General features: G+C 38.9%; 1 protein-coding gene across 3 annotated transcripts in view; it reads left to right on the top strand.

The window, feature by feature from the left end:
* hmcn1 (hemicentin 1) overlaps nt 1-22,527 on the top strand; it is a 597,300-nt gene that overhangs the window by 556,272 nt on the left and 18,501 nt on the right. For all 3 annotated transcript variants that reach the window (XM_072573640.1, XM_072573638.1, XM_072573641.1), the window contains 7 exons: nt 824-1,061; nt 2,075-2,137; nt 2,228-2,347; nt 3,954-4,088; nt 5,360-5,473; nt 5,790-5,915; nt 7,182-7,310. In XM_072573640.1, the coding sequence (XP_072429741.1) occupies nt 824-1,061; nt 2,075-2,137; nt 2,228-2,347; nt 3,954-4,088; nt 5,360-5,473; nt 5,790-5,915; nt 7,182-7,310 (925 nt within the window). The remainder of the gene's footprint in view (nt 1-823; nt 1,062-2,074; nt 2,138-2,227; nt 2,348-3,953; nt 4,089-5,359; nt 5,474-5,789; nt 5,916-7,181; nt 7,311-22,527) is intronic.

Genomic DNA, 22,527 nt, shown 5'->3' with positions numbered 1-22,527 from the left:
TGGAACAACTCATAAGGTACTTTCTAGGTTTGTTGCTCTTAGATTAGTTTTAACATATTTACTCAAAGTTACTGGAAGTGCGAGCTGGTAATGGCATGGCAATTGGTGGACTCTGGTGAGCAACTGCACAAAATGTGAAGTTCCTTGACCAAATAAAAGAACAGAGGAAGTAGAAAGTGAATTTAAAACTGGTAAATTCAGTGTCAAGTCAGATGCACAAACAGCAATAGAGAGAAAGAAAGATTAAATTAGGAGAGGGGGGCAAATAAAGAGATGGAAAGGAAAAAGAAGAATTTTTTTGGTTACAATTTAACTTTTTTTGATCTCCAAAATACTTCAAATATTGACATTATGTTCTTAATTTTTCTTAAATTTTGTGCCAATAAGGTTGATTGTCCATCATGAACAATTGTCACTTTACTGCAAGGTACTAAGACTACTCGACTTAACTTTTGGACTTAGGTTTAATGTGTTTTGGACTTGGGTGTAAATGCATCAACTTTATGTAAATAAAGAAAGTTAATGGTCAGTGATATTTTTACTCAATGGTGGAATGCACAAGTTAATCACCTGCAGCAATTCACAATCCACAGGATGTTCCTTCATGTGTTCTTGCTGAATTTAAACACTAATGATGGCTTATAGCATTTGTATTCTGTCATTTTTTTTCAATAGCATCTGAGCCACAATGTAGCATATCACTGATAGTAAGGTCAATTAATAACTTGGTCACCCATCACCACCCATTATGAAAATCATTGCTGTTTTTATGCAACAAAAATATGAAACATATTAATTGGATGTAATTTTATGATGTGTTCAGGACTATACTGAGGACTACATTCAGATTGGACCAGGTCAGATTTATGCCCATTCTACCCGAATGTTTACAGTAGATGATGCCAGCGTACCATACTCTTGGAATCATACCATTACTTATGGACATAATCGAGGAAGAATGCCATTCTTAGTAGAGACACTCCATGCTACAGCCATTGCAGCAGAGTACAGCCCACTGGATGAAATTTTAGAGTACAAGATTCATGCAATCATCACAAAAGGTAAGGAAAAAAATCTAATTCTTTCTCACTTTAAATTAAGTAAGAGATTTGTTGCCATTTTAAGAGCTGAGGCTTATACTAAATGCTATATATAAAACAAGACTGATCAGTTAAAAGTAATCAAAGTTTCTAAGTTCAGAGTAGCCTGGTGTCCCAGTGCTTCAGAAATCATTTATTATCTTAATTTATAATGCAATTCTATCCAAACTCAAGACCAAGGCTCCTTCTGGAGTACCTTCTAGACCTACAACCTTTATCACCCAAAAGAACAAGAGCAACAGATACATGGGATCATCACCACCTGCCAATCCCCTGTTAAGTCATTCACCATCCTTACTGTTGCTTGATAAAAATCCTGGAACTCCCTCCCTAACAGTATTTCCAGATGAGGTTGAAGAAGGTTGCTCTCAATATCATCTTCAAGCTGAATTTGGAATGGGTGATAAATGCTGGCTTTGTCAGTAATCCCCAAATCCTATATATAAAAGAAAATAGTAACATATATAATGTAGCCATTTGTAATTCTTGCACTAAAGCAAAATACTATAGATGGTAGAAACCTGAAATAAGACAGAAAATATTGGAAATAATCAGCAGCTTTGGCAGCATTTGTGGAGAGGAACTGTTAATGTTTAAGGTTTGTGAGTACATGATTTTTGATTCGCCTCCAAAACTACAACTTTTGTACAAATCTGTTAACACCTGAAAGGGTTAACTAATATAATGAGATCAGCTTTGCTCACCTGGATATAAAGGACTGTTCCTGGGAGAAACTGGCTTGTTGTTATCCTAAGTTGCAAGACCGATTCTAACACTATATCCAATGAAACGTCTTCACTTCACAAAGCTGACAGACTGGATGATTATTTACAGCATTTTCTGGTTTTCTTTCACTTACATACTATTTATTCTGAATTATCATCATAAAACGTTCTCTTGCATCTCTGTGCCAAAATGTGTTAGGTTGGTTAAAGTGACATTTTAGCAAGAAGAAAGTTTTTTGTTTTATACAGGTGACCGGAGTAACCAGTGTCCGAATGGTTTTATTTTGGACTCAGTTGGACCCTATTGTTCAGGTGAGCAGGGTAACGTGATTCAAAACTGAGCTTTGTTCTGATATAATGATTGAGGAAACCCTGTCTAAAAGTTTGTATAATTCCCTACAGATGAAGACGAGTGTGCTATCCGGAACCCTTGCTCACATATATGCCACAATGCAATGGGAACATATTATTGTTCGTGCCCCAAAGGTCTCACCATATCCGCTGATGGAAGAACCTGCCAAGGTGCTTCAGTTTTCTATGGAATAAAATTTAAATCGACATCCAGTAGTAGACAAAAGTTTATTTCAAAACAAACTTTTCTGAAAATTTCTGGGCAAAATTATTTGAATAAATTAATATCTCACAGGAAATATGAAACCAAATGACTTGATTCTTAAATATACTTTTAATAATCCAAGTAGACTAATTTATTTTGGTTTTGTTTAAAGTTAATGTTTAATGATCTACAAGATTATAATCCCAAATTTCTGACCTACATTGACCATTATACTGTACCAATTAAATTACTCTTAATTTAAGGGTATAGGCTGGATCCTCATTTGTACTGGCAACATAAATTAATTGCAAAGAATCACCAAATTTGCAAAGAAAGGGCTTCTGCCGAAATAAATTCTTAAACTGAACTTCCCTTCCTTTGTGAAAAAGAAGTCTGTTGGCTCCTCTTTTCACATTTGCCACACAAAAATGGAGGCAGAGGACAAGTCTTGGGTCATCAGAAGATTTTCTCTCAATTCCCAAAATCACGGGGCTTGCAAAAGCAAAGATAAAAGGAGGTGATAAACCCTAAAGTTGATAGTAAAGGCTCAGAGTCCAGCATTGAAGGGTGAGAAGAAATTGGTTACAGCTTCCTGTCTTTTCAGTTCAAGCCAAGCATTCACTACTAAAAAGTCAGGCTGAGACTTTCATTGGGAAGTTCTTTTTGATGCACTTACGACCCCTAAAGATTCTACCTAGCATATCTTCCCCACTGTAGCACCATTTGAACTGTTCTCTGTACCCTGGCTTCCCGTAATGGCAATAGGAATTAAGCGAGGAATTATTTGTGCATCACAAATGACTTCTATTCCAGGGTAAATGCACAAGTGTTTGGGTGGATATTGAAATGTGAATGGAAGGCAGTCTCTGCTCTGTTCTAATTCTGCCCTTGAAAGCAGAATCCCAGCCAATGAATTAGCAATTAAAACAGAATATATTGGAAGCATCAGCAGGTTAGGAAATATCTGTGGAAAAGGAAAGGTCAGATTAACATTTCAGATCAATGAAATTTTGTCAGATCCCGTTTCTATGAGTTGGGTTGGGAAAATGCCCGGGATGATGAGATCAAGTCTCAAATTTGCCTTTCTGTCTCAATTCTTGTAACAGCAATTGCCAGTGTCTGTCACAGAATAGCTCAGTGTGAAAATGGAGAATGGTTTTTTTAAAGACTTGGAATTAAGCTATATTTCTGACGTAGATTAGAGAGCACATTGCTCTAGTTTAATTATTAACCCTAGCTTAGTTTCTACTGGTAATTTTTGGTGTGTGGGTACTCCATGCTGATTGGCAGGACAAAAAGTGGGAAATCATTCCATTTCCCAGCATCTTCTAGGTTTTATTCAGAGTAACTTCAGGGTTTGGTTTGAAATGTAAAGACCAATGTTAAAAGTTTCAGAGACATGGTTAAATAAAAATACTGATTTAAATAATATAGTGTACATAGAAGGACTAGTTGTATATGATCTTTGAAATTCTAAGTGTTCTAAAGCCTGAGTGGCCTAAACAGACAATCTGAACCCTTTGTACAAGATTATTAATGTCTGAAGTGCTGTTCTGACCATTGTTCCTTCAGATGTCGATGAGTGTGCTTTAGGTGGCCATACCTGTCATACTGGTCAAGACTGTGAAAACATTGTTGGCTCATATCAATGTGTGGTCAGGTGTGGCATTGGTTTTAGACGGACACTCGAGGGATTAAGTTGTCAAGGTAAAGTCACTATCCCTTGAAACAAATTACATATTGTCACCTTATTTTATTTGTTCACGTTGCATGAGGATCAAAGAGGCAAGGCTGGATGGTCAAAATAAACATTCTATACTATTAATTCATGTAGTTCTCGATAAATCATTTAAGATAACTTCTCAATTTTAAAAAAAATGGAAGGATTCTAGCCCATGGCTTTCTGTCCCATCATGTCAGTCATTAATGAATACAGTGAATAGTTTAGAGCCTTGCACAGATTTTTGAGGGAAATCAATAGGCACACCTCTTAGACCATAAGACATTGGAGCAGAAATTGAGCCATTCAGCCCATTGAGTCTGCTCTGCTATTCAATCATGGCTGATAAGTTTCTCAACCCCATTCTCCCACTTTCTCCCCGTAATCCTTGATCCCCTTGATAATCAAGAACCTATCTGTCTCAGTCTTAAATATACTCAATGACCTGGCCTTCACAGACTTCTGTGGCAGTGAATTCCATAAATTCACCACACTCTGGCTGACGAAGTTTCTCCTTATCTCTGATCTAAAAGATCTTTCCTTTACTCTAACGCTGTGCCCTCAGGTCCTAGTCTCTCCTACCAATGGAAACATCTTCCCAACATCCGCTCTGTCCAGGCCAAACAGTATTCTGTAAGTTTCAATTAGATCCCCCCTCATCCTTCTAAACTCCATCGAGTACACCAAAAGTCCTCAAATGTTAACCTTTTCACTCCTGGGACCTTTCTCGTGAACCTCCTCTGAACCCACTCCAGGGCCAATATATCCTTCCTGAGATATGGGGCCAAACTGCACACAAAATTCCAAATGTGGTCTTACCAGAGCCTTATACAGCTTCGGAAGTACGTCCTGTTTTTATATTCAAGTCCTCTCAAAATAAATGCCAATTTTGCATTTGTCTTTCTAACTACTGACTCAACTGACAAGTTTACCTTGAGTGTATCCTGGACTAGAACTCCTAAGTCTCTTTGCACTTCAGACTTCTGAATGTTTTCCCCATTCAGAAAATAGTCCATGCGTCTATTCTTCTTATCAAAGTTCCGTTATCCCCATTCCTTATCTCCTTTTGCTCAGCCAATTTCCCAACTAGGTCAGCAATTTGTTTTCAATTCCTTGAGCTTCAACTGAGAACTATTTTGTTTTTCTATTTATAATATGTGTTGGCTACACCTAATTGTGAGTTCAGCTTTCTTAAAGGGCAAACTTTGCAAGCTTGATGATACAAATTACAGTTAGTATTTTGTTTTCCACCTGCAAGACATCAATGAATGCCAAGAAACTCATCCATGTCAACATCGCTGTCTGAATGCCATCGGGAGCTTCCGGTGTGTATGCAATCGAGGTTATCAGCTACGAGGTAGAAGGTGTCTGGGTAGGTACAATAGGTGGGATGAGGAGACCTCACATTAAACATAATGTAAAAACTACTGCTTCACAGTCAGGTGCGAAGTAATTTTTGACTGTGCATTTAATAATAATTTGACATGAATAATGATTTTTACAATTTGCCAATAAGTTGAGAAAGAAATGAACATCAGTTTTATGTAAGTAGGTCAAATTTTCAAATTAGAAACATGTTGTGAATCACTGAATATAAACCCCATGTAATGGTTCAAATGAAGCTTGATAGAAGTTATTGAAGTTCATCAACTATGACACTACTGAATACTTCACATTTTGTTGTTTAGATATCAATGAGTGCAGACAGAGTGTATGCCAGCCTGATCAACAATGTAAAAACACAAAAGGAGGTTTCCGCTGTATTGATCTGTGTCCCAGTGGAATGACCAAAGCTGAAAATGGAAGCTGTGTTGGTAGGTTGAAAACAATACAGTTCATTCTCATTTCTATGTTAGTAGATTATTTATCATGAGGTTATTGTTGTTAAGGACTATAGTAAAACACTTATATATCAGCTTTATATCTGCTTCAGAACTTTAATACCCCAAATTAAGTCACAATATTCAGTTAATACAGAACTAGAATACAAAACAGAAGAATGATGTTTTCCTAGTGGGAATTTTTAAGTCAAGAGATGCCCCATGGCTTATCTTTTTTGGCAAGTCCACCAGATCAAATACCAGTCAGGCCGCTGGTTGACTGCCAGCTGGCTTTCTTCTAGAATAATGAAGTTGGACCAGAGAAGTCTCAACCACATGGAGCTTCTGGGCAATCAAAGGCCAAAATCTCTAGAATTTGGCTGCAGCTTTTACAAAGATCGTACCCCGAAGATGCAGAATCAGAAGAGAGAAAGTCAAGTGTTGCTTGGGGAAGGGTTTGTGTGGCTAGGGATTGTTATACTTAGTAAAGATCAGTTATAGAGGTAACAAAGGCAAGCATGAGTCAGGGGTGGAGTCGAGTGATGTTATGGAGGTGACAATAGATGGTCTTGGTGTTGACTGAAATGGTTAGACACCAGTTGAAAGTCACACTCGAACAGTTATAGAGTTTATGCCACAATTGATAGTATTTTAATTCTAATGGATTGGCATTCAAATGTTATCCAAATCAAATTCAGTTGAAAAATTGCAATTTTGGAATGGTCCAGTTATAGAGCATGAAGAACTAAATGGACTGGGCCTCACAGCTTGTGACCTGTGATTGCTGTATAATAACTTTTGTGAATGTGAAAGAAGTTGTATTTTCTCTAAGTTATCTTAGGAGATGATGCTGGGACTAAAAGGTTTGGGAAAATAGTTGTTATTTCTTACTCATTGCTCAAATATTTATATTTTTAAAATACTTTTAATGTGTTCACGTCAGATCAAGTCATAGATAATGCTGTCATAATCATTACATCGTATGATTGCCTTTTGCAAGTTGCATTACAATGCAAAGTTTGTCATTTTTTTAAAAAAGCTATGTTTATCAAAGAGGGTATTAAAGAGTTATTTCAAATTTTTAGTATATTTTCTATAACTGAGCCTGAATTATTTCTTTGGTGTGAAATTGAACATGTGACACACTTTTCATTTCCAATTCAAGTCAAATGATGTACCCTTCTCAACGGAACCAAATTAATGAGATCTTAATTTGATATGTTTTACATTTGGATGGTTTTGATAAATGTTTCTCTGTAGATATCAATGAGTGCAAAGATGGCACCCATCAGTGTCGTTACAACCAGATCTGTGAGAATACACAAGGGAGCTACCGCTGTGTTTGTCCACGAGGTTACAGATCTCAGGGAGTTGGAAGGCCTTGTATCGGTAAGTAATAGCTCCTATTTTGAGTCCTTTTCTAGATGAAGTTGACGTGACCATTAAAATTAAATTTGGATTAAGGAAAAGCTAGCTGAATACTAGGGGGGAGATGAATAGTGATTATACCAATATAAGCCTTGAATTAGAGAAGGAGAGATCTTGAAATGCATGAACACTATCACGGAACACTTGGATCAAATGTCCTGTTTCTGTTTTGTCCATTAAACAACACGCTTAAACTTCATGAAAATAAATTATATTGAATGATGTGATACCTGCTTAGGGTCTTCAATAATAGTATTCCTACGGTTTTTAAAATTATAAATGAGCTTAAACTTGTGTTTAAACAGACACCTAACATTTCTTTAAATACCTTACTAGATGTCAAGGATTCCTGAGCACTGTAATTGACAGGGCCCTCCGCTGAGTCTGGCCCATCTCCTGCACTGCAGCCCTCACCCTCTCTTCCCTCCCACAACAGGGATATGGTCCCCATTGTCATCACCTACCATCCGACTAGCATCCACATCCAGAAGATCATTAGCTGCCATTTCCACTACTTTCGGTAGGATGCCACTACCAGTTACACATTCCATTCCCTTCTCTTGTCAGCCTTCTGCAGGGACCATTCCCTCTGGGACACCCTAGTCTACTCCTCCTCCCCTCCCAACACCGTCCCCACAGCCCTTCCCCTGCAACTGCAGAAGGTGTAGCACCTGTCCATTTCCTTCCTCCCTCCTCACCATCCAAGGCCCCAAACACACCTTCCACACGAAGCAGTGCTTTACCTAAACTTCACTCAGTCTAGTCTTCTGCATTTGCTGCTTACAATGTGGTCTCCTCTACATTTAGAAACCGAAGAATAGACTGAGTGACCACTTCACACAACACCTACCTTCTGTCCATAAAAATGACCCTGATCTTCCAGTTGCCTGATACTTCAACACACCACTATGTTGTTCCTGACCAACATCTCTGACTCAGGCTCACTGCACAATGCTCCAGCAAAGCTCAGCACAGCTGCTTGGGAACTATGCAGCCTTTTGGACTTAATAAGGAGTTCAAGATTTTTAGGGCTTGAACATCTTCCTCCATGTCCTTATCCCAATCGCCACACATCAGGCCTTGTCATTACATGGGCTGCCACCACAAACAGCCCATTGACAGTTACTCATAGTCCCCATTAGCAACCATTTTCCCAGGCTGACCTTTACCCAGTCCTTTGTCTGACCAACTGTTTTTCTCTCTCTTTGGGCTCTAGTTCCACCTATCATTTACTCTTACTCTCTTTCCCCCACCCCATCTTCTGCATAAATGCAAGCCTTTCCCTAGCTACCATCAGTTCTGAAGAAGGGTCACTGGATCCAAAATATTAATAGTGCTTTCTCTCCACAGGTGCTACCAGACCTGCTGAGTTTTTCCAGCAATTTCTGTTTTTGTTTGATTTCCAGCATCTGCAGTTCTTTCAGTTTTTTTGGTTAGTTTATTTCTGTTTACATATTGTGCAAAACACACAAAAACATTTAAAAATATGCTGTTGCTTTTACAAAAGAAATGCTATGACATACACTTTAACTGTTATTTTAAAAAATCTAAATTTCTAAAAGTATTCTTGATTAGTCAATTAATTTATAAAGATTTTTTCCATGCAGATTTTTTAAAGTGGTAGCTGGAAGTTAAGCAATTATTAAAAGGTAATTACCTGTTTCTGTTAGAGGATAGACAGTCCTCAAGACAAAGTATAATCCAAGATAGACACTAACTTGGTTTAATTTAATTATATGTTTGTGTTGCTTACTGAAAATTAATAATTTGTGTAGGAACCAAGTGAAGAGCTGAAGAGTTGTAAGCCTACTATGGCATAGGTTGTAAGTAGAGATGACTTTAATCTGCATAAAGACTTGGCAAACCTAATAAGCACTCGTGCTGTGGAGAATAAGATTCTGGAGAGTGTTAGAGTTGATTTTCTAGAACAATATGTTCAGGAACCAACTAAACAGCAGGCTATTTTAGAACGGTAATCATGTAACAAAAAGTAACTAATCAATAACCTTATTATAAGAGACCCTTTGGATATGCATGACCATAAAATAAAGTGAGCTCATTTGAAAGTTTGAAAATGAACCAGTTCAATCTGAAGCTGGGGTTGTTAAATCTGGACAAAGAAAATTATGAAGATTTGACAGGCAAATTGGCTGAGATGGATTGGGAAAATAAGTTTGACGGTATGATTGTAATAAGGCAACAGATGGTTTTCATTGAATTACTAGATAGTTTAAAAGAAATATACAACACTTCAGGCATACAAAAAAATGGTCAGTCAACCATGACAAACAAAGGAAATTGAGGATTGGATAAGATTGTATTACTGGTGTAATTCAGGAGGATATTCCTGGGAAGACATCCAGGAAAGTTCTTTGGATGGAACTGAGAAATAAGAAAGGGATGATCACCTTATTGTATTATAGACTCCTAATAGTCAGTGGGAAATTGAGAAATAAATTTGTAAGACTTCAGTTATCTGTAAGAATAATAGGGTAGTTCTGAGAGGGGATTTTAACTTTTCAAACATAGACTGGGACTGCCATAGTGTAAAGGGTTTAGATGGAGCGGAATTTGTTAACCATGTACAAGAAAATTCTCTGATTCAGAATTTCTGATGTACCTACTAAAGAAGGTGGAAAACCTGACCTACTCTTCGGAAATAAGGCAGGGCAAGTGACGGAGCTGTCAGTGGGACCAGCGACTATAATTCTATTAGTTTTAAAATAGTGACGGGTCTAAAAGTTGAAGTTCTAAATTGGAGGAAGGCTAATTTTGACGGTATTAGGCAAGAACTTTCAAACACTGGGGGCAGATGTTCGCAGGTAAAGAGATGGCTGGAAAATGAGAAGCCTTCAGAAATGTGTTAACAAAAGTCCAGAAACCGTATACTCTGTTAGGGTGAAAGGAAAGACTAGTAGGTGTAGGGAATACTGGATGCCCAAAGAATTTGAGGTTTTGGTTAAGAAGGAGGAAGCATGTGTCAGGTATAGACAGGAGAGATCTAGAGAATCCTGAGAAGAGTATACAGGCAGTAGGAGTATATTTAAAAGGGAAATCAGGAGAGCAAAAAGGGGACATGATATAGCTTTGGCAAATAAGGTTTAGGAGAATCCAAAGGGATTTTATAAATACATTAAGGACAAAAGGGTAACTAGGGAGAAAATAAGGCCCCTCAAAGATCAGCAAGGTAGCCTATGTATGGAGGTGCAGGAGATGGGGGAGATACTAAATGAGTATTTTGCATCAATGTTTATGGTGGAGAAGGACATGGAAGATATAGAATATAGGAAAATAGATGGTGACATCTTGAAAAATGTCCATATTACAGAGGAGGTGGTGCTGCATGTTTTGAAATGCATAAAATTGGATAAATTCCCAGGACCTGATCACGTGTACCCTAGAACTCTGGGGGAAGCTAGGGAAGTGATTGCTGGGCCCCTTCCTCAGATATTTTTATCATCGACAGTCATAGGTGCCACTATTTAAGAAAGGTGATAAAGAAAAGCCAGGGAACTATTGACATGTGAGCCTAACATCGGTGATGGGCAAGTTGTTGCAGGGAATCCTGAGGGTCAGGATTTACATGTATTTGGAAAGGCAAGGACTGATTAGGGATAGTCAGCATGGCTTTGTATGTGGGAAATCATGTCTTGAAAACTTGATTGAGTTTTTTGAAGAAGTAACAAAGAGGATTAATGAAGGCAAAACAGTGGACGTGATCTGTATGGATTTCAGTAAGGCATTCAACAAGGTTCCCCATTGAACACTGGTTAGCAAGGTTAGATCTCATGAAATACAGGGATACTCACTCAAAGGTAGAAGACAAAGGGTGGTAGTGGAGGGTTGCTCTTTTCAAACAGAGGCCTGTGATCAATAGAGTACATAAGGATCAGTGCTAGCTCCACTACTTTTCATCATTTAAAAAAATTTTTTTGGATGAGAACATAGGAGTTTGGTTGGTAAGTTTGCAGATGACACCAAAATTGGAGGTGTAGGGGACAGCAAAGAAGGTTACCTTCGAGTACTACTCTGAGATCTTGATCAGATGGGCCACTGGGCTGAGGAGTCACAGATGAAGTTTAATTTAGATAAATGTGAGGTGCTGCAATTTGGAAAAGCAAATCAGAGCAGGACTTATACACTTAATGATAAGTTCCCAGTGAGTGTTGCTGAAAAAAAGACACCTTGGAGTGCAAGTTCGTAGTTCCTTAAAAGTAGTTACAGGTAGATAGGATAGAGAAGAAGGTGTTTGGTATGCTTTCCTTTATGGGTCAAAACACTAAGTATAGTAGTTGGGAGGTCATGTCATGGCTGTACAGGACATTGGTTAAGCCACTGTTGGAGTATTGCGTGCAATTCTGGTCTCCTTCCTATCGGAAGGATGTTGTGAAACCTGAAAGGATTCAGAAAAGATTTACAAGGATGTTGCCAGGGTTGGAGGATTTGAGCTATAGAGAGAGGCTGAATAGACTGGACCTGTTTTCTCTGGACCATCAGAGCTGAGAGGTGACCTTATAGAGGTTTATAAAATCATTAGGGATATGTAGGATAAATAGACAAAGTCTTTTTCCTGGGTTGGGGAGGCATAGGTTTAGGGTGAGAGAGGCAAGCTATAAAAGGGGCCTAAGGGCAACTTTTTCACACAGAAGGTGGTGCGTGAATGGAATGAGCTGCCAGAGGAAATGGTGGAGGCTGATACAATTACAGCACTTAAAAGGCATCTGGATGGGGAAATGAATAGGAAAGGTTTAGAGGGACATGGGCCAGGTGCTCGCAAATGGGACTAGATTAGGTTAGGATATCTGGTGTGCATGGACCAAAGGATCTGTTTCCGTGCTGTACATCTCTATGATTCCATGAAAGTAAAGGCCTGTAAATTTGTCAGAAATAATTATGAACCCGAGGATTGGGAGTGTTTTAGGATACAGAAAAAGAGGACCTAATAACTGATAAAGGAAGAATAGAATATGAATGTAAATATAAAGCATAAAAATGGACTGCAAAAGCATGGTGTCTTCTATAGGATTGCAAAAATGAAACATTTAGCAAAGACTAATGCGGGTCCATTACAGACAGAGTCCGGAGTATATATAATGGGGAACAGAGAAATTACAGAAACACTAATTGTGAGAAACCTTCCTAAACTAAAAGATCCAATGGATTAAGGGAGTGAGAAATTGTAATAAATTAGCATTAGTAAGGAGGAAGCATTGGAGAAGTCAATGAGACTGAACGTTCACAATTCGTCCGAACTTGAAATTCTACACCCAGAGAAAGAAATATCTGTGGACATAGTGGATGCATTGGTGATTATCTCCCAAAACTTAAAGACTTTGAAATGGTTCGTGCAGATTAGAATATAGCAAATGTCACCCCATTATATTGTGAGCAATATATTTCTCAATATATTTCCAATTCACAGTTGACACAATGTTAAGTGGGGATGTGTATTCTGAGGAAGATGCAAAGCAGGTTCAAGAGAATTTGGACAGACTTAGTGAGTGGGCAAGAACATGGCAGATGGAATATAATCTGAAAAAACATAATGTTATCCACTTTGACAGGAAGAAAGATGTGCAGACTATTTCTTAAATGGTAAGATGATTATAAATTATAGTTGTACAAATGGACCTGGTTGCCCTTCAAGGATAATGGTATGTTAGCCTTTACTGTAAGAAGGTTTGAGTACAGCAGTAGTGAAGTCTTGCTTTAATCACATCGAACCTTGGTTAAACCACAGCTGAGATACCACATGTAGTTTGGTCCCCTTTCCTTAAGATGGATGTTGTTGCCACAAAGGGAGTATAATGTAGCTTCATCAGACTTGTTCCCAGAAAGGTGGGATTGACACATCAGAGAGGCTGGGCAAGTTGTGTTCTCTAGAGCTTTGAGAAGCAAGAGGTGATACATTGAAACCTGCAAAATACTTGGAGATTGACAGTCCCAGAGGACTGTAAAATGGCTCATGTAACACCCTGTTTAAGAAGTGGAGGAAGAGGTAGAAGATGGGAAATTATATGCTAGTTTGCCTGACCTCCATCTATGGTAAGATTTTAGAGTCCATTCTTAAGAATGAAATTGCAGAGTACTTGGAAGTGCACAGTAAAATAGGGCTGCGTCAGTAGGCTTTGTCAAGGAGAAGTCATGTCTGACAAATCTGTAGGATTCTTTGAGGAGGTAACGAGCACGTTAGACAAAGCATTGCAAATAGACGTGATCTATTTGGATTTCCAGAGGGCCTTTGACATGGTGCCTCTCAAGAGGCTGCTAAATAAGCTAAGAGCCCACTGTGTTCAGGTCAAGGTACTGGTTTGGATAGAGAAATGGCTGACTGGCAAAAAGCAGAGAGTGGGGATAAAATGACTTTTTCAGGATGGCAACCTGTGACTTGTGGAGATCCGCAGGATCCATATTAGGAAGCTGTTCAGATTATATATTATTGATCTGGATAAAGGAACTGAGGGCATTGTTGCAGATGACATAGATAGGTGGAGGTTTAGGTAGTGTTAAGGAAGTGGGGAAGTGTAAGGACTTGAATAGTGGGCAAAGAAGTGGCAGATAAAATACAATGTGGGAAAATATGAGGTTAATGCAGTTTGACAGGAAGAATAGAAGCAGAGACTACTTTCTAAGGGAAAGGCTTTGGAAACCTGAAGTACAAAGAGATGTGGGAGTCCTAGTTCAAAATCCTCATAAGGTTAGCATGCAGATTCAGTTTGAAGTTAGGAAGGCAAATGCATTCACTTCAAGAGGACTAGAATACAAGAGCTGGGATGCACTTTTGAGGCTGTATAAGACTCTGACCACATTTGGAATATTGTGAGCAATTTGGGGCCCCATATCTAAGAAAGGATGTGCTGGCCTTGGAGGAGGTGAAGAGGAGGTTTACAAGAATGATCCTAGGAATGAAGGGTTTGTCATATGAGTTGCGGTTGACTCTGGGTCTACACTAGATGGGGTTTTGAAGGATGGGGGTGGAGGGATCTCATTGAGACTCACAGCATTATGAGAGGCTTGAATAGAGTGGACATGGAGAAGGTTTCCCACTAATAGGAGAGACTACGACCTGCGGACACAGCCTCAGAATGAAAGGAAGACCCTCTACAACTGAAATGAGGAGGAATTTCTTCAGTCAGAGGGTGGTGTATCAGCAGAACTCATTGCTGCAGAATGCTGTGGAGGCTAAGTCTTTTATTGTATTTATGACTAAGATAGGCTCTTATTAGTGAGAGGATCAAGGGTTACAGGATAAAGGTAGAAGAATGTGTTGAGATACATATCAGCCATGAATAAATGGCACAGCAGTCTCAAAGGGTCAAATGGCCTAATTCAACTCATGTTATGCTCCACTTCAGTATTTGAGGATTAGTGAATGACACTGAGCATTGTATCCTTGTAAGCAAACATCCTCAGATGGAGGGAAGGTCATTGATGAAGTATTTGAAACTGGTTAAGCCCAGAACACTAGGTTAAGTATCACCTACAGAGATGCCCGACCTCCATTAATCAAAACCATTTACTCTGTGCCCCATATAACTCAAAACAGTGTAGAGTTTTCCCCTGATTTTCAATGACTTTAGTTTTACTAAAGCTCCTTGATGCTATACTTGGTTTGAATGCAACTTTGATAGAGGACAGTCACTCTCACCTCTGGAATTCAGCTCTTTTGTCCAAGACTATAATGTAGTTAGGAATTGAATGGTCCTGACAGTACCCTAATTGAGCATCAGTGAGCAGATTATTTCTCAGTAAGTGCTGCTAGATAGTACTGATAATGACATCTTCTTTGATTTTACTGATGATTGGCAGTTGACTAATGGAGTTATAATTGGCCAGGTTGGATTTATCCTGCTTTTTATGACTCTCATTGCCAGGTAGATGCTAGTGTTGTAGCTGTACTGGATCAACTTAGATTAGATTAGATTATTTACAGCGTGGAAACAGGTTCTTCGGCCCAACAAGTCCACACCGACCCACCAAAGCGCAACCCACTCAGACCAATTCCCCTACATTTACCCCTTCACCTAACACTAAGGACAATTCGGCATGGCCAGTTCAACTAACCTGCACATTTTTGGATTGTGGGAGGAAACTGGAGCATCCGGAGGAAACCCACGCAGACACTGGGAGAATGTGCAATCTCCACACAGATAGTCACCTGAGGCAGGAATTGAACCAGGTCTCTGGCGCTGTGAGGCAACAGTGCTAACCACTGTGCCACTGTGCCGTCCACAAAGTTCTGGAACATCTGTCTTCAGTACTATTGCTGGAATGTTGTCAGGGCCCAAAATTTTGCAGTATCCAGTACCTTCAGCCATGTCTTGATATCAAGTGGAGTGAATCAAATTAGCCAAAAGTGGCTATGGTGCTAGGTCCTTTGAATGAGGCCAAGATGGATGATCCAGTCAGCACATTTCCTGAAGACTGTTGCAAATGCTTCAGCCTTAACTTTTGTACAGATGTACTGAGTTTCCCATTATTGAATTTGACGATATTTGTGGGGCCATCTCCTCCAGGGAGTTCCTTTAATTTAAGATTGGATTCACTGCAAATGTGCTTCATAAACAAGCAACACATGTTGAGCAGCTCCTTTCTTTCAGAAGACTTCCTAAACTGAAGGTACAAGCCATCTCCAAACTGACAAACATCAAACAGAACAGCCACAGAAACAGTAGTAATAGAAACAATAATCTTTTCCATGGATTGAATTTAAGATCAGCATTTACCTGAAACCATCTGTTTAAAAAAAAGCCCTTTTGTCCTTTCATAGACCATGTAACAAAAATCTCCACAATCCTTCAAATTAAAGTACAGAAGAATGATTCATTACAGAACCATCAGAACACTGAAATCAGAGACGATTTGTTGTTTTGCAGTAATTCTGTAATTCACTGTTGGAAAGGGACATCTTTCTATACAGCCTCCGTAGCATGCCATCCACAGCGTGCAGATATAACTCACTTTCAATTCTGCTCTAAGAATCATGATACAATGTTTTGAGCTGATGTTAGGACACAATGCGCGTGTAGATGATCCATGGAGGTTGCAAAAAAGCTTTTGGTAGATTTTAGAATTAAACTGGAGACAATCTGTGAGACTGTTTTGATGCCTAGTTGCTAGGAACTAAATCTTAATGACAATCATAATACAATTGAATTTTTAATTCAAAGTGAGGGCCTTCTATCTGGGGTTAACCACACAAGTTAAATTAGCATCAAACATCATGACAAAGTACACAATTAACGAAGAAAGTTGGTAGATCAAATAATTGGACAGAAAAAAACACACAGCAAAAAATGACTAAAATATTAATAAGAGGGAAAAAATAAACGATGAGAGAAAGCTAGTTAGTAACATAAAAACAGTACAAGTTTCTGTAGTTTTTTTGGAAGTTAAAGTGAGCAAGGTCTTACAGAAAATGAGTCTGGGGATTCAAGGATTATCACTAAGAGAACAGAAATTGAGAACACACACTGGATTATCAACGCCATTGTCACAGGGATCGAGATTTACGAGAGAGGAGGAAGCCAACAATCAATTTCATTCCTGGATGTGACGGTAGAAAGAACACAAAACAATGTATGCACCACAAAGGTGTACAGGAAAGCCACACACACTGAGCAGGTCCTGCACTACAATAGCAACCACACGAACACTTACAAGAGAAACTGCATTAGGACCCTATTCAAAAGAGCTACAACACCCTGCAGACTCCCAGCCGACGAAGGGAAGAAGATGAATACCTCTACAGAGTATTCACCAAGAATGAATATCTCCACAACTTCATTCGCAGATGCCTAACTGACAAACAATGCAACAAGGACATGCCACGACCTAACTCACTAGCAGTGCTACCTTATATAAAAAAACATCTCGGAACTGATAGGCAGACTTCTCCAATCGCTGGGATTCATGACAGCCCATAGACCGACAGCCACGCTCAGGCAACAACTCACCAGGACAAAAGACCCTATGCCCATCATGTGAAAGAACAACATAATTTAAAAGATTCCATATAAAGACTGCATGAAACACCGTATAGGACAAACAGGCAGACAACTAGTAATTTGCATTCACGAACACCAACCAGCCACTAAACGCCATGACCAGCTGTCCCTTGTAGCTACATACACACAGATGACAAGGACCACAAATTCGACTGGGACAACACAACGACCATAACAGAAGCCAAAGAGATGACAGCCAGAGAATTTCTAGAAGTATGGCACTCATCCATGGACTCTATCAACAAGCACATAGACCTGGACCCAAATACCGGCTACTGCAATGAACGACCGGAAGCAGCAGGAATGGAACCAAATAAATTTCAAAAGACACAGTACAGCAGTACTCCACAGGAGGCTTCAAAGCACTGAAGATGTCACCTAAACAGGGGACAAAATGTCAGCAAATCAACTTCCCAGCTCGGCAAACATGCCCACAACTACGACAACTAGTCTGGGAAATTAATAATGAGATGACAAATTAGTTGAACAGATATTTTGCATCAGTCTGTACAATAAAAGATGCAAATAACATCCCGGAAATAGCTGTAAATCAGGAAATGGAAGAGATTAACGAACTCAACAAAATTATAATCATAAGGAACTGACTAAATTATTGGAACTGTGGACTGACAACTCCTTGAAGCCTAACTGATTTCATCGTAGGGTCTTAAAAGAAGTGATAGTTGAATCTTCAATTTTAACTTTCCAAATACCCCAGATTCAAGGAAAGTTCCATTAGATTTGAAAGTCGTGAATATACTAAAAAGGACAGAGACAAAACACAGTAATCTACAGGACAGTTAGCTTAAGGTCTGTCAAAGGGGAGAGGTTAGAACTTTTATTAAAAACATTATAGAAGGCACTTAGAGAAATCCAAGGTAGTCAGGCAGAGTCAACATGGTTTTATGAAATAAACATTTTGTAGTTCTTTGAAGAAGTAATATATGCTGTGGATAAAGGAACTGGTGGATGTATGTCCTTCGATTTTACAGAAGGCACTTGATTGAATGCCACATCAAAGATTTTCTGCAGAAAATAATAAGAACTTACTGTGAAAGGGCTACCATATTGACATGGATAGAACATTAGCTTACTAACTGAGAATAGTAGTCACAGTCATTTGTGGTTGGAATAAATCATTTAGATAAAGTGACCAAAGTTATGATTGCTAAATTTACTAATAGCACAAAGATAGATAGGAAAATAAATTGTAAAAAGGATAAAAGGTGGCTGCAAAAGGATTAAGTGAATGGGCAAAGAACATCCAAATGTAATGTAATGTGGGAAATTGTCGGTTTTGGTAGCAAGAATAATAATAGAGACATTAATTGGTGAGAGTGTCTCAGGCTTTGAGATATAAAAAGGATCTGGATGTTCTAATGTATGAATCTCAAAAAGTTAGTTTTCAGCTACAGAAGTAACCAGGAAAGTTAATACAGTGTTGTTGTTTAATGTAAAAGTAACTGAATATAAACATCTGAATTTAGAGTAGAAGTAAGCATTCGACTCCTCATGCTTGCACCTCTATTCAATATGTTGATGTGTTTGTGCTTTGAATTCCACATTCCAGCTATTCCCAATAATCTTTGATTCCCTTGCCTAACAAGAATCTATCTACCCCTGCCTGGAAAATTTTCAGCGGCTCTGCCTCTCCTGTCTAAGGCAGTGAGTTCAAACATTGCAGAACTCAGAAAAGAAATCTCCTAAATGGGCCCTAAAAGGGCACCCCCTAATTTTAAAATACTGCTCCCTGATTCTGGACTTCCCCACAAGAAGAAGCATAATTTCCACATGCACCATTCAAGTATGCCTCTGTACTTCAATCGTCACCCCTCACTCTTCCAAATCCCAATGGAAACAAGCCCAGGCTGTCTAATCTTTTTTCATTAAACAATCCACTTATTCCATGCATCAATCTCATAAACCTTTACTGTATCACCTCCAATGTATTTACATCATTCCTTAAAGAGATTCAAACTGCACACAGTATTTGAGATGTGGCTTGCCTATTGTCCTGCACCAGTGAAGGAGAACAACGTTTATGACCAATATTGAGGATAGTATTCCATTAGCCTCCTTGAATATTCACTGTCCCTGCGTGTTAATCTTTTGTGACTAGAGCAAGCACGAGAACACCTAGATCTTTCCACAATACAAAAGTAGGAAAATTATACAATATTGATGAGACCACATCTTGAGTACTGTTTACAGTATTGGTCTCTTTATTTTAAGGAAGATGTTAATGCTTTGGAAGCAGTTTGGAGAAGGTTTATTAGAGTACTATTTGGAATGGACATGTGTATTATGAGAAATGGTTGGACAGGCAAGACTTGTATTCAAAGGTGTTCAGAAGTGTAAGAGTTGACAAACTAGAAATATGATATCCTGGAAGTCTTCACATGGTTTATGTGGAAAGAATGTTCTCTTCTGTTGAGGTTCAAAAACTAGGGGCCTCTGTTTAAAACTACTGTTTTCTTTCTCTCAGAGGATTGAGTCTTTGGAAATCTCTTCCTCAAAAGGCCGTGAAAGCAAAGTCTTTGACCATTTTTAAGGCAGAGGTAAATAGTCCTTGACAAACAAGGATTGAAGCACTACCCTGTGTTGGCAGGAGTGTGGAATAATCAGATTAGCCATGGTTTTATTTAATGGGAAAGCAGTTTGAAAGGGGTCAAATTGTCTACCTCCGAAAGTTGTGAGCCTTTGGAACTCTCTCAGAAGATGAGAGAGACAGGGCCATTGAGAACTTATCAGGCAGAGGTAGATTTATTCCATTGCCTACCAGGAATCTAAGGTTATCAGGAAAATGGAATTCATAACGCAAACAGATCAGTTTTTATCTTGTTGAATGGTGATACAGACACAAGGGATAATCCGCCGACTTCTACTCCAAATTTGTTTGTTGCAAGTATGCTACCAACAAGAAATACTTATGCCTTTAAAATTGGAAAAAGAGGTGTGATTTAAGTAAATATTATCTCACTACTTTCTCATTCCTCCCAAATAATGGTGATGACAGGCCAAAAGGTGGCATCCCTGTTTTCTTGGCAGAATATTCCTCCCACAGTCCAAAGATGTGCAGGTCAGGTGAATTGGCCATGCTAAATTGCCCGTAGTTTAGGTAAGGGGTAGATGTAGGGCTATGGGTGGGTTGCGCTGCGGCGGGGCGGTGTGGACTTGTTGGGCCGAAGGGCCTGTTCCACACTGAAAGTAATCTAATCTAATAAGATAATGGGGTATTTGGAAGAATCAAGTGCTCATAATTATTAGCAAAAAAAAAGAATCAGGAAGAATGTTTTTGAATAAATCTCTGGATAAATAGGCTAGCATTGAATGATCCATTTGGATTCCTCTTTTTAAAGAATTCAAACAGTAGAGGCATAAAAAAAATCACGCATTTTATGAGCCTTTTATGCAGTGTACACTTCCTATTCATGTGGACCGACTTGGTCTTTAATTTCCCATCACACATCTCTTTTTGGAGATGGGCATTGCCTGGCATTTGTGTGGCACAAATGTTACTTGCAACTTCTCAGCCAAAGCTTGGACATTGTACCTGGTCTTGCTGCATTTGTACGTGGACTGTTTTAGTATCTGAGGAGTTGTGACTCGTGCTGAACACTGTGCCATCATCAGCAAGCGTCCCAGCCTGGCCTTCTGGTGGTGGGAAGGTCATGGATGAAATTAATGAAGGTGGTTGCCCTTAGAACACAACCCTAAAGAACTCCTCAAAAGAAGTTCTGGAACTGAGATGACTGACCTTTAACAACCACAACCTTTGTGCCAGGTATGACTCCTACAAGTGGAGAAATGTCCCCTGATTTCCACTGACTCCAGTTTTGCTAGGATTTCTAGACACACTCAAGTCAAATATGACCTTGATATGAAGGGCAGTCACTCTCACCCCAGCATTGGAATTCAGCTGTTTTGTCCATGTTTGAACCAAATTTCTAATGAGGTCAAGAACTGAGTGGCCCTAGTTGAACCCAGACCAGACAGCAATGAGCAGTTTATTGCTAAACAAGTGATACTTGATGACACTTTCTATCATTTTACTAATGATAGAGAGTAAAATGACAGGATGGTAATTGGCCAGATTGGACGTCTCCTGGTTGTGTTTACAGAAGATACCTGGGCAATTTTTCATATGTTTGAGTATGTGCCCATGTTATAGCTGTACTGGAACAGCTTAGCTGGGAGTGCTGCAAGGTCTGGAGCACTTATCTTCATTATTGCCAGAGAGTGTTGTCAGGGTCCATAGCCTTTCCAGTTTGCAGTACATCCAGTTGTTCTTGCTATCACATGGAGTGAATTGAAACAGCTGAAAACTGGCACCTATGTTGCTGGGGACATCTGGGGATGCTAAGGTGGATATCTTCCCGTCTCTTTTATTTCTCTCAAGTTTTTATTCCCTTTATTTTGCGTTCTATACCTGATTGGACTTTGCATTAACTGTTCTCAATTACACTAATTGGTTCAAACTCTGCATTCCTCATTAACAATGCTTTAACCTAACTGGTTAAGAATGTACAGCTTGTTGTAAAACACCATAGAAAATCTTTGGGCAGGGGCCACTTGTTCACAATTCGCAACCAAATTCTGGCCCTGTGTTTCTTAGATACATATTGTGTAATCTTTTATTTTGCAGTTTCACCTGGGAGAGTTTTTTTAAAAACCTAGATAATAAACTTAGAATTAACATTCAGAAAGTATTAAAGGGTGTCAGTCGTTTGAGTGACTTCACATTTGATTCCTGGTCCAGGAGTTGGAACGTTATGCTTCACTGAGGTGAACTTTGCCCAGGTTCAAAATATAAATGTAAATATTAAAAATGTGTCTATTATTTCTACCCTGAATAAAATGGATAGTTAGACTCCCGTCATGTGATTGTAATGGAAAATGGAAGAACATTTGTTTATCGAATATCAAAGATAATGTTTACTCTTGGCAATTCAAAATGCTTCAAACATAACAACGACAAAACAAAGCTTCTACTTGTTTGGATATATGCACCCCAACCAATGTAATCTTCACCATAAAATGTATCATTAACTGTCATAGCAAAATATTTAACTGAACAAAATAATCTGAGCTAATCAACAGCAATGTGATTATTCATATTAGTGTTTGTACGCAATGTTGTAAAATGCTAAATGCTAAACTTGGAATAATAA

Source organism: Chiloscyllium punctatum, chromosome 7 (assembly GCF_047496795.1).
Source record: "Chiloscyllium punctatum isolate Juve2018m chromosome 7, sChiPun1.3, whole genome shotgun sequence".
NCBI classification, from domain to species: Eukaryota; Metazoa; Chordata; class Chondrichthyes; order Orectolobiformes; family Hemiscylliidae; genus Chiloscyllium; species Chiloscyllium punctatum.
Note: the sequence above shows the minus strand (reverse complement) of the source record. Positions and strands in the feature narration are given on the sequence as shown.